This window comes from Calonectris borealis, chromosome 3 (assembly GCF_964195595.1).
Source record: "Calonectris borealis chromosome 3, bCalBor7.hap1.2, whole genome shotgun sequence".
Lineage (NCBI taxonomy): Eukaryota > Metazoa > Chordata > Aves > Procellariiformes > Procellariidae > Calonectris > Calonectris borealis.
In genome coordinates this window covers 95,168,498-95,180,324 of record NC_134314.1, presented here as the reverse complement: position 1 = coordinate 95,180,324, position 11,827 = coordinate 95,168,498, and the positions used below count along the sequence as shown (strand labels likewise).

Sequence of the window (11,827 nt, the reverse complement as noted above, 5' to 3'; positions counted from 1 at the left end):
GATCAATGCTATGTTTAAGTTTTGGACACCTGGAGGCCTTGTGTGCAAAGAGGAAGAAACTCTTTTAACTTACTTTAGACGTGATCAATTTTTCCTCTGATGTGTTGATTACATTAGCAGATTGCTTTCCCTAGAAACCTTTGTCCAACAGCCTGCAGGCAATGAGCAGCATATGCTTAAGTTTCTTGCTGGAGATGGCATACTTAAGCCACTTGCTTGGGTATTTAAGGGTTTTCAGGTATGTTATACAGTTCATTGTTCTCAGTCTGATTCACCTGCAGAAATCTTAGCTGAATGTGGCCTGACAAGTGGCAGCGTAGACACTACTGCCTACCGTGCCTCCACTACTGATGCTGTTGGCCGGACACTTCAGAGGTTTCATACTGCTATCTCTCTGGACATACAAATGTTCCAATCTCCAGCGCTCCCAGCTTTTCCGAAACTCCATCTGAACCTAACAGAAGCAAAGAAGGAAACAAAAGGAATGAATGTAGAACTAATCAGATCTTTAAATGACTCCATTAGAAAAGAGCAAGGAAAAAATAAAGATACCATACTACTGAGAAAAGCTGGCAATGCTTTAAACCTGCAATATTATTGCTCCAAATTATCCAATTATCTCATTAGTCCATTGTAGGGTATTCCATATTTAAAATAATGACAGCATTCACTTTTACTTGTAGAAATAAAGCTCTTCTATGCACCAGGAAATCTTATCTTCATTACTTTATTCTAAATTGTATTCAGCTGCAATACTGGATGTACTGTATGCCCTACCAGTACTAACAATTATGTTGATTTTGCTTACCAGCCATGAAATGACTGAAAAGACTGGCTTCCTGCTCATACTGTCACCACAGGTATTCTTAAGAGTTCTGTTTTAACTTCTGGTTTGATTTAAACAATATTATGTCTTGGATTATTTTTGTTCTTTGAATATTTACTGGTTTTTTATTCCATACAAAAATGAAGATGTATTCAGAATTGAAAAAACAACAATTAAGCACGTTAAAGACTGTACTTCCCCCCACCCCCCCCTTTTAAATAGCAATTACAGTATCTCATTCCAGATACTAGCTTTTTTTAAAGCTACAAAATATGCTCATCCAGTCACAGGTTCTGGGTTAAACTGTGTAACCTCTGTACTCATTTGGAAGTTTATCCAGGGTCTTGTAACTGCTAAACAAGAACAGAATTTAGATCTTCCTGTTCCATGGGAAAGTTCTTGCCACTTGACTGAAGAAAGAACCTCCATTAGCTTTTAACACATAAGGCAGAGGACATAAAATTGAACCTTTTTTACTCTAGAAAAAGGCAGGAGTGCAAATGCAGTAATCAATTCATTATGGTGTGTACTTCAGCCTGAAAGTAAGTTCACTAAGGCGGGCCACTCAAGTGAGCCTTCTTTGGAGAGTTCCTTTTTGTTTCCTTTTAGGGTCCGGTACTGACCACCAAGAGACTAAATAGACTGATGGCAGTTCCAACGTAGGCTTGTCATCATACCCAAGCTGCTGAAACCTTCATACTCTGAGGGAAACTTCCTAGGGAACCAGCTGCTGTATGTCTTTCTTCTCTACTTGTTCATTGTGAAATACTGAATCTGAGAGGCAGCCCTAAAAAAGGAGCAAAGCCTTATATAACTCGTGGTCTTCCCATGGTGGTTACCTCTAGCAGTGCTTGTCAGCTCTGGGCTACAGCCCTTGTACTGAATACTGTCCTGGTGGGAACCAGCTGCATCTCTGCCTCTGACAACAGAATCTGTCCTTCCAGTATCACAACCAAAGCTGCTGAGATAGAAGCTTGTATTTTACCGTGATAACGGTGGGTCATTGTGTCAAAAGCTGCACAAAGACACCAGAAAAAGACAGTGTGTCTGGGATAGCTTGGCATAGAAGAATGAGCGAGAACAGCCTGATAAAGACAGAAAAGGAAACAGTGAAATGCAGGGATCATACTGCCTGCAGGAGAAGAACTGATCGTGTTACCACCCCAGTACTTGGTACCTTTTGTGGGCATGGAAAGCAGCTGGTTTAATGGGAAGCACTGGGAAAAAGCAGTTGTACACATTTACAGGCAGATCCTGAAAGAAAGCGTGACTGCGCTTACTGACAGAATCAATGAGCAATAGAAATGGATATCTTAGAATCAGTCAAAGGGAGGAAATGAGTCTTCAATCCAGCTGGACACGACAGGCTGTATCCTTGAGCTATGATACAAACAGGCTGCAAGACTGAGATGAAGTGAATGGGAAGACCTGAACTAAAGACTGTATCAGAGATGATGTCTTAGGAATGGATCTGAATGACAGAATATTAGTTTTCTCTCCAGAGGTTAGGAAAAGGGTAAAGGGCAGCTCTGCTGTCCATGTTGAAGCTGTGAATGTATGACCGAGGGAATAGGTTAAGATTTATTTTGTAAAGAGGCAGTTCTTGAGCACAGAAGTAGATCTACAGATCTTTCAGCAAAATAATTAGCCTAGTAACTTCCATGTGTGGATAAGATTCCCCAGAAATAAGCTATACAGGGAAAAGGGAACCAAGAACAAAGCTCCCATCAGAAAGGGGAAAAAGGAAAATTTTTATGTACAGTATTTTGAAAGAGAAAGGGAAGAGGTATGAGAACTTGGAAAAGTCGGTCGTGGAGGATAAAGATGGAGAAGACTTCTCACAGACAGCAGCTGATTGAGCTTAATGCAGCTAATGGGCAAGGATGTTGAGGTGTGGCAATGAATCTGGAATCTGATTAGAAAAAAGTTAAACTTTGGCAAAAAAACATCTCAACAAATCATAGTGAAAGGAAAGTAGGTCTGAAGTAGGATGGAATGGAGCTGGTGGAGAAGTTCAATGGATAGTCTGTATAGAGAATGAAAAGAAATTAAAAGAAAAAGGGAAGATTGGGCAGTAATTAAAAAAATTCAGGAGTCCTGGAGTCAGGACAGATTCTTTAAGGTAGAAGACAGTGAAGTGTACTTCTATTGTGATAGGAAGGAGGCAAAAAGGATAAGCAAGACTACAGAGAATGAAACCTGAACCAGCTTAAACTAATTCTGGTGGAAAGAGGCAGCATCTCTGTGGTTTAGAATATTTCTTATAGAAAGCAACGCTAACTGCAAAAAAACAGGTCATATTAAGCCCAGCTCATTTTGCAAAGAACATTGGTGATAACAGGCAATCTGATGAGACCCTGCTGTTGGCTTCAGAGCAGTATCAGAGAAAATCCAGAATTTTTCAGGTGAAATATGACTGAAATATAAACATATTTTTATGTTTTTCCATAAGTAGATACTAGAAAAGGACATTAATATCACTTCTAGCTTCACTTCTACTCTTGATCTGGCACTAGGACTTGCAAAAAACTTTCATTCTGTATGGTTAATGAAAAAGAAAAGGAGTCAATGAGTCATAGACAAAAATAAAAATATGGACCATATTGCAAACAAGGATAATCTTCAGGCACATATAGTCTGCCAGAAGAAAAACAGTTTCTCGTTCAGTTTAGGAAAAATTTCTCATATAGTTTAGGAAAGAAATAGAAGAGACTTGACCTAATCAAACTCTTTACATGGATTTATTTTATGGATGCTGCTGACTGGGCTTGACAAAATCCTTCTCCCTTCTTTTAACAAAAGTGGGAACAAGCAAAATAATTCATCCTAGATTGTCAGCTTTCTGTGAAGCTGAGCACATTATGGTTAGATTTTACGAATTACATTACAAAGGCAAGAGAACGATAGCAACAAGAGATTTGGAGGACCTCTTAGAAATGTAGGAGGGCTACTTCACAGTAAGTTCCCTCAAATGACACAAGCCTACCTGTTTCGGGCTTTGTAGTAAAGTTTGGGCTATGATGTAACTTTGCCCTTGTATCACATGGAGGAAATTACTGGGCATTACTCATGAGGGGTCTGGCCGCAGCTGCACAGAGGATGTATGAGCAAAGGCCAAAGTGAATCAAAATAAATACACGATGCACCAGCAGACGGTGCTGCGTTTCAGGATTAAAGTACACCTGTAAAGCTGTACAAGGGATTTGAAACAAATATTCTCTAATTATGCTTGAGTAAAGCCTGCTGCTACCCACCTCTGACTTCCGTAAGCAGTACAATTAACACATTCACTTAAACAAAATCTTACCCACAAGCTACAAAAGTGAACAGCCTCCTGCAGAGCTTAATTCAGGATGCCTGCTGCTTTTCTGTTGACTCCAGCCTGGCCACAACGACACAAGTAGAACATTTTTCCATTGATTCCAATTCCTTGATGAGGCCTCTCTCTCAATAGGTGAGCTTGAATTACCATGTCATGTTTGAAAGTAGATTTAGCACGAGCGTGAAACACATTGATGTGCATTAAATTTAATAAGTTTACTGCCAAATTAGTAGTGTTTGCTTCCCTTGCAAACCTGGCTGCTGAATGAGTGAATAATAATAATCACTTAGAAGGTAACATGAGAGATTCCTGCAATACTGAAACAGAACAATAATCTTTCCCCCAAAAGGGCTGGGATTCAGCAAAAGACACAGAAGATAATACTTGCAATCAATTAACTCAAAGCCCTGGCTACATTTCTTCTGAGCCTGTGGGAGAGCTCACCACTCTATGAAGTTCAGTTTGAATGAGAGAGCGATGATGTCTTCAAGTAGCTGGGCCACAGGGAAACCAAACGAAACCAAACTGTACGGGCATTAGCCAAGAGGACTCTCCAACCTCACCAACCAGCTGAGCTGAGTTCTCAGAATAAAACGGGCTCTACTCCCACATGCACCAAAACAAGCAGATAAGAAGCACTATGAGACAGATTAAGAAGAGCAGCTATAATTCTTAATAAAAGAAAAGCTCCAGCAGTGCAAACTATACAATTCTGAGCAAGACAACTTGCAAGATTTCATGTCTACAAATAGTGGCCCTAAATTATACTGCCTGAATTCCCTCCAACAGCATTTGCCTGAGGAGTTATCCTCTGTAGCTGTACAGAGGAGGGTCTGTAAAAAAAAGTAAAAGTCCTGAACAAGGACAATTTAGCAGTTCAAGACCATTTTCAATTTCCTTTTCCTATAGTGGATGCTGATAAGGCAAATTGGAACAACTAGTGTCTCTCTTACCTCATTATTGATGAAACAGTAGAGAATTGCAACCATCAGCCCCTGAAATAAAAAAAAAAACCCAGAAGAGCAGTGAGCAGAGCAGTTCCCTCGCTTTGCCGAACAAACTCGGAGAGGGCTAGAGGCTCCACACTGGCATGTCCCATATAAGACTGAAAGATGGAGATAATCTGTGGTCCCTGTCAGCTCTGGTGGCAGAGCCAAACTCAGAGGTTTGGCTGAACTACGTCTCAAAGCACACAATCTTAGGAAAACGGAGTTACTGTTTTCTTCAACCTGTTATTTTTTTCTAAAGATTCCTTTCCCCTTCTTTTTCCTTACCTGGTTTCAAGTTACAAATACTTTGTAAGTGAACAGTTCACAGTGATCTTAAATACAGCTCTGTGCTGGATAACCAGGGAATGAGTGGGTGAGCAGGGAAACTAGAAGAATAATGATTCCCTTAGACAACGGGACTCTTTTGAAATGGCTTTACCTAAGGCAACAGCTAAATAAAAATGTAAACCTACATCCTCCTCACATGCAGTTACAGCTGTAGACAGCTACCTCTCGCAGCACAGATTTTCCAAGGAGTATCAAAAACACTGGAGAAACACAAACTGCTTTCAGCTATGCTGTTATATACAATTACAGGAAATCACGGACAATTTCATTATTGCCTTGAGGTGTCCCATAGGAAGTAGATATTAATATGTGAATAGGAATACCAGTTTATTGTGGGAAATTTAAGACATTGAAAATAAGACTATGTGACACTAAGATCTAAGTTGGCTATTAAAAATTAATTGTCATACTTTCCCTTCCACTGTCATAATCCTGTAATATCCAGTGCTAAATTGAGAAATATAAAGAACAGGGAACATGCAATGAATGAGAGTGAAAGCAGGTCCCCAAACAGCAGTTAAAAAATATCCACATGGGCACAGTGTGAGTGCTACCTGGAAAGAAGCAAAGGAGAGTTCAGTAAAAAGCTTCACAAAGCGCAGCATCCCTCTGGCATGCTCGTCAGTAATAAAGGCAAAGATGACCTCATGGGTCCCCAGCAGTGGGATCAGAGTCAACGTAGACTTGGCCAGCCTAAGATCACAAAGAAAGAAAAAAACAATGCCGCTGAGTAGATCATTGTTGATCCCAATGATCACTGGGAGTCTGCGTTTATGCATTCTGCTTCTGACACACTGTCAACTTTGGTAAGTCACTGCACCACTTTGTGTCGCAGGCTCCTTCTCCAGAGGCTGCAGAAAAAAAAAAATAATCCTCAAAATAACCTGAGTAGGTTTCAACATGTTTTAACTGCCCCTGCCACTCCACTGCAGACCACTTCCTGCTGAGAGCAAAGCTCTGTATTCAGCTACTGGCTGTATTTCACCTGGAAAATCTTCTTCCAAACTCAGGAGGAGGCCATGTGCTTTCTTGTACCTGAGATGTCTTCTTATGTATCCTTTTCCCCATCTGTAAGTGGGAAAGATGATCAAAACCTACCTTGTTGATGGCCTGAAAGAAATAATCTATCAATAACTGGAATCTTTTAAAAATATCTTGGCAAAGATCTTGGTTAAATCTTCAAAAAATTGTAACTAAAAGTAACTGCAGAATAGTTTGTAAAAGCAGCTGAAGTGTCTTAAAGTGAGTGATGACTCCATGATTTAAACAGCAAGTTCAAAGACACAGCTAGCAAAGGAAAAAAAGACAAACCAACCTGAAATAAAACATTTTTCACCTGTGAGAGAGCAATGCTCAGGGATACAACCACAGGAAAACATTCACAAGAATGGTCCTTAACTCTCTTTTGATAGACGTACATGCTAGCCACCCAACAGGATAATGAAAGATGCCTGAGCCTCGCATAGGAGTTTATAGGGCTATCCTGGGCCACAGAACCTATCAACGTCTCACAACAACCTGTCTTTAGACAATTCAGTAGGTACAAAAATCACTCAGCTAGCAGGGCTGTCAGTACTTATTAGATCTTGTGTGCCCTAGGGCTGTTGGCTGCTATTCTGAATCGTGTAATCATTCAGGTTGGAAGGGACCTCTGGAAGTCTTTGGTCCAACTCCAGTTCACAGCAGGTTACTCAGGGCTGTGTCCAGCCAAGTTTTGAATATCTCCAAGGTCCTCCACAGCCCCTCTGGGCTTCTCTTCCAGCTTCAGACCACTCTCACTGTGAATTTTTTTTCACCTCTGACATGCAATTGGAATTTCTCTTGCTGTAACTTGTGACCTCTGCCCCTTGTCCTTTCACTGTGCCCCTCTGAAAAGACTCCAGCTCTGTCTTCTGCAAAACCACCATTAGGTAGCTGAAGACTGCAATTAAATCCTTGCTCAGTCTTCTGTTCTCCAGACTGAATAAACGCATTTTCAGCACCTCCTTCTATGTCACCTGGTCCAGCCCCTGAACTAGCTTTGTGCAAAATTGACACAAGCCCCATGGGGTGGGAGGGACAGGACACAATGTCTTTCTTGTACTGGGGAACCTCAACCTGGACACCAGAAGCAGTCTCACAAGTGCTGAATGGAGGGGATCCCTTGACCTTCTGACTATGTTCTTGCTAGTGCAGCCCAGCAGGCAGTCAGCCTATGCTGTCACAAGGGCACACTGCTGAATCGTGTTCAACCTGTGTCCTCCAGCATCCCTGGGTCTTCTGTAAAGCTGCTTTCTCCCCAGTCAGTGCCCATCCCATACTGCTGCATGGGGTTGTTACATACCAAGTGCAAGGCTCCTGTCAGCCCATCCACTGGCCTGCCAATGTCTTTGATACACAAGGACCGAGGGATGGTGAATCAAAGCAACTATTGAAATTAAACAGTTTACACATACAGGTGAGCAGAAATGCAGATCTCTAGTGGACCTGGGCAGACCATTGCATTAGGGGATAGGGGGCTTGGTCAAATGAGCAGCCTACCAGCAAGTCTGGTGATGGAGGCTCTGCTCCACCACCACCTGCCTGAGATAGAGGTAGAAGCGGGAGGCTGACGGTGAATTGGCTCTGGAGACACCGTCTGGGTGAAAAAAGGGAGTTGTGTAGGTGTACAGCAATCCCCTAACTTATTTAATGAAAGCTAGTTGTTCTAGATGGGATACTTGGATACTCTGGGATACTTGGGATACTCTGCCTTAAACAGGAAGCCATGCAAAGTCCTGTGAAAAGGCTTCCTGGGTAATTAAGACCTCCCTGAAGAAAATCCTTTCCCTGAGCAAGGGGAGAAGTTTCTCCATAACTCCAGTCCTTCTGTGGAGAAAAGGGATTTGCTGCCAAACCGAACAGTGAGCTCTCTCTCTTCATCAAATGAATGGGCAACAGGAGAGAGGAAGGAAAGATTGGCCTGAGAGCAAAACACTTTTCTCCTTTCTATACACAAAAGTATCTAAGTTAGTGACTTTCTAGGGCACCTAGACTGGTCCTTGTTTAAAATAACACATTCCAACATAGCAGTTCTGTCTTGCCTCCACCCAAAATCTTTTCCAGTGTCTTTGAGCAGAAAAGAAGGGGCGGCGAAATTCTCATACAGGAATCTCTGACTACTGGTCTTGTTATCATCAGAAGCATACCAATGAACTGAACTCTTTTGGGTAAAAGACTTCCTCAAAGCTTCTGGCTATAACCACCAGCTTCCGGATGGACAACCAAGACTATAGTCTCCATCAGTGAAGAAGGCTCTGTTGCTGGGTAAATCCCATTCTGATAAAGCCTTTCTGTTTACACAGCAGATTTTTGAACATGCAACATGAAGAAATGAACGAACATGCACCTCTGAGAAATGGCTCATCTGCATCAAACCTTCCTGCTGCTTGCAGAAGTCATGAGGGCAAGGGCTTTCTCCCTTGACAGGGTAAATTTACAGTCAGACTTTTAAATGGCTTCAAGCCATCAGAACTGGAAAATCCCCCCTTCCACCACCACAAATTTTACCCTGGCAAATAAAGGTCACATATATTCAACAAAACAGTAGGCATGAAAGCAAAGCCTACAGCTCATTAAAACAAGTGCTTTTCTCTGCTTTGAGTTCTAAACACACATTAGGATTTCCAAAATTTCACGTGAGGTAAAGAAGGTAGATAACATACAAGGCAACTCTATACTCTGATGAGAATGCACCAAAATACATGCTGTGTCTAGCTTAGAAGGCTGCAGCATTGAAATACCCAACTTCAAACTAGCTAAGTCAATCGCCAGTAGCAGTCCAGCTACCACAGCATGTAGCTCCACACTGGTTAATTCAATAGCTAACTTGTTATTTCTACATTATTTTTCAGACTGTAATACAAAAATATTCTCCAAGATGCAGAAATGAAGGATGTGACCATGAATGTTAGCAAGGTGATTAAATAACAGGAAGAATACAGACACAGACAGGGTGAAGCCTGCAAAATAAAAATGAAACATTTCTGTGTGACACCACACCTGTGCATTACTCAAGTTCTGTGATCATTAACCAGCTTTGTCAACCCACCCCTTTCATGTACCTCCTTGTCTACTTCCATTTTGACGGGCACGAAAAGTGCCAGATGACATACCTGCATTTTATGTCAGTTTTGCACATCAAATTAGCCTGTAGTTTGGAGATGATGATGCATATAACTCTGATAAAGATCAGGAAATTTACCTGGAGAAATGAAAGAAGGATTTATATCATCATCAAGAAACACATGTGCATAAGTGTTCAAAAAAGCTGGTTTGTGTGTGCATGTGTAGGTCCCTGTGCATCCTGCTACTCGGCAGCTGCAGAATTTGCCATGGAACTCAACTCCTTGCTAAGGAATTGTGCTCTAAATACATCCTCTGTGAATGCACAAGTCACCTTTGAAAACGCAGGCAGTCCACTGAAAAAAGCAGGGGTGCTTACCTACATCTCTGGGGAGCGAGACACAGTAAAGGTGTGGGCTGTCACATTTGCCTTGTCTGGAAGTCTGAGACTGACACAGTATTGTGGCTGCAGAACGTGGCGTTTCTCCACAATGCCACACAATTTGTTGCTCTTCTGTAGCCTAGTACCTGGAATATTATCTTCTACCTCCCTGTACTACCTGCCATAGCTTTCTGCACAGAGGGGAGTTAACTGGATTGCTGCAGCATGCTGTTTTGTTATTATGTGCTGCCACTACGACGTGTGGCCAAATTAAACAAACAAAATGCTAGTCAGGAATTCCAGTGACAGAAACCAATTTGGTTTCATAAAATCACATTTCTGAATGAAAATGTCAATACCCTCAAAGGTTATTAGCCTTTGGACATGCACAACAGCCATGTGCACATCTGCTCTTTGTACTATATCATGCCATGTTCTCAAGGAAATCTGCCAGCTCGCTGCACGTGCCCCATACTCACCCCAATGGCAATAAGAATGGGCAGTCTGATGATCAACCAGTAATTCATGTTATAGTTTCTGGTCCAGCAACTGGAAGATGGCAAAAAGAAGGAGACAAGAAGAAAAAGTTTCAGTACGTTACTAAAATCTCCTGCTTTTCATTCTGTCACAGCAATGCAGATGGAAAACAATACTGAGGACTAGATACCAGGAAAGCACATCATGCTGACATGGAAACAGATGCAGTTGCTTCTTAGAAACGCTGAATGCTTTGTATTATTGCAGCTATCATAATCCAACTGGATACTACTCACCGGCCCTTCTTGCCCACTAATGGCTAGCTCTCCTCCACAATTTACTATGAATTATCATCAGTTAATTGTGAAGATTTACTCCATTAAAACCAAGGTCAAATTTGTCATGCGGCTGAAAGGAGAAGCGGGGGGAATCTGTTTGAGTCAGACCTTTCCTGCGTGGTTCCTATCCTCCTCTTTCTGCATCATTTTTTATTACTCTTCAGTCTTCAATGTCAGGTCATCTTATTATTTAACTGTTTGATAGTTCTTTATCCCATTACCTACCATCACTTTTCTCATATCAATATTTAGATCAGTCATCTATTTTATTTGTCCTTATTTTCAAAAAGGACCTACTAATTTCAACCAGGAGAAAGCAATTAAGGCAGCAAACTCCAGTTCCTGCAGTGTATATGTACAGGTTTCAGGCTCAAAGGGAGTTTTAAAAGTTATAAGCAAGTAAAATCAAAGAAGCAATAGTTCCCAACTTCTGTTGGCCAGCTGAGTCCTCTGCCAAGTAAGTAACGTGCTGCGGGCAATCTAATACTTCCTTCTCCCCATAAGTCTCATTTTAGCTTTTTAAATTCCTGTGTCCGTGAGAAACATTGGAGAACAATCACAAGGAAAGTGATGCCTGAAAGCCACAGTTTGGGATCACTGGTTCAAAGTGGACTTTATACTGGCGGGGTTTGTACATTGAGTTCTTTTAGGTTCCACCCTGGCCACAGCCAGCCACCCCCAACCGTGTTGTGAGCTACGTGTGTGCACAATGGCCCAGGTGTGGGGCAGTGTTCACGTGCCACTTCACTCGTTGCTGCAGCGACAGCATTCTTAATATTTCTACGAAATAATTTTGTTAGCCTCCTGCCGTATTGCTCAGCATTACTCAAAAGCAACAGTCAACAGTAAAGCCAGCAAGTTTCTGAGCTACACAGGCTGTGAAACATAAACTATGAAACAGCACTACAGAAAACATAGGTTCCTTCACAAAACAAGTTTCTCTTCATTTCCAAATCTCATCTAAAACATATATATGCTCAATTTTCCCTAGGGTTTCTTAACAGGCCTATGAAACTTCAGCTTGGGTGATGTTGGTGGAGAGTAAACCCTCCCCAACCTTGT

At 41.6% G+C, this 11,827-nt stretch overlaps 1 protein-coding gene across 1 annotated transcript in view; it reads right to left on the bottom strand.

Moving 5' to 3' along the window:
• Nucleotides 1-11,827, bottom strand: part of GLP1R (glucagon like peptide 1 receptor) — an 87,388-nt gene continuing 75,561 nt past the window's right edge. Inside the window, exons 9-13 of the mRNA XM_075146805.1 lie at nucleotides 10,430-10,499; nucleotides 9,619-9,707; nucleotides 6,040-6,178; nucleotides 5,102-5,143; nucleotides 1-454 (exon numbers count right to left, since the gene is read on the bottom strand). Coding sequence (XP_075002906.1) covers nucleotides 287-454; nucleotides 5,102-5,143; nucleotides 6,040-6,178; nucleotides 9,619-9,707; nucleotides 10,430-10,499 — 508 coding nt within the window. The 3' untranslated portion in view covers nucleotides 1-286. The remainder of the gene's footprint in view (nucleotides 455-5,101; nucleotides 5,144-6,039; nucleotides 6,179-9,618; nucleotides 9,708-10,429; nucleotides 10,500-11,827) is intronic.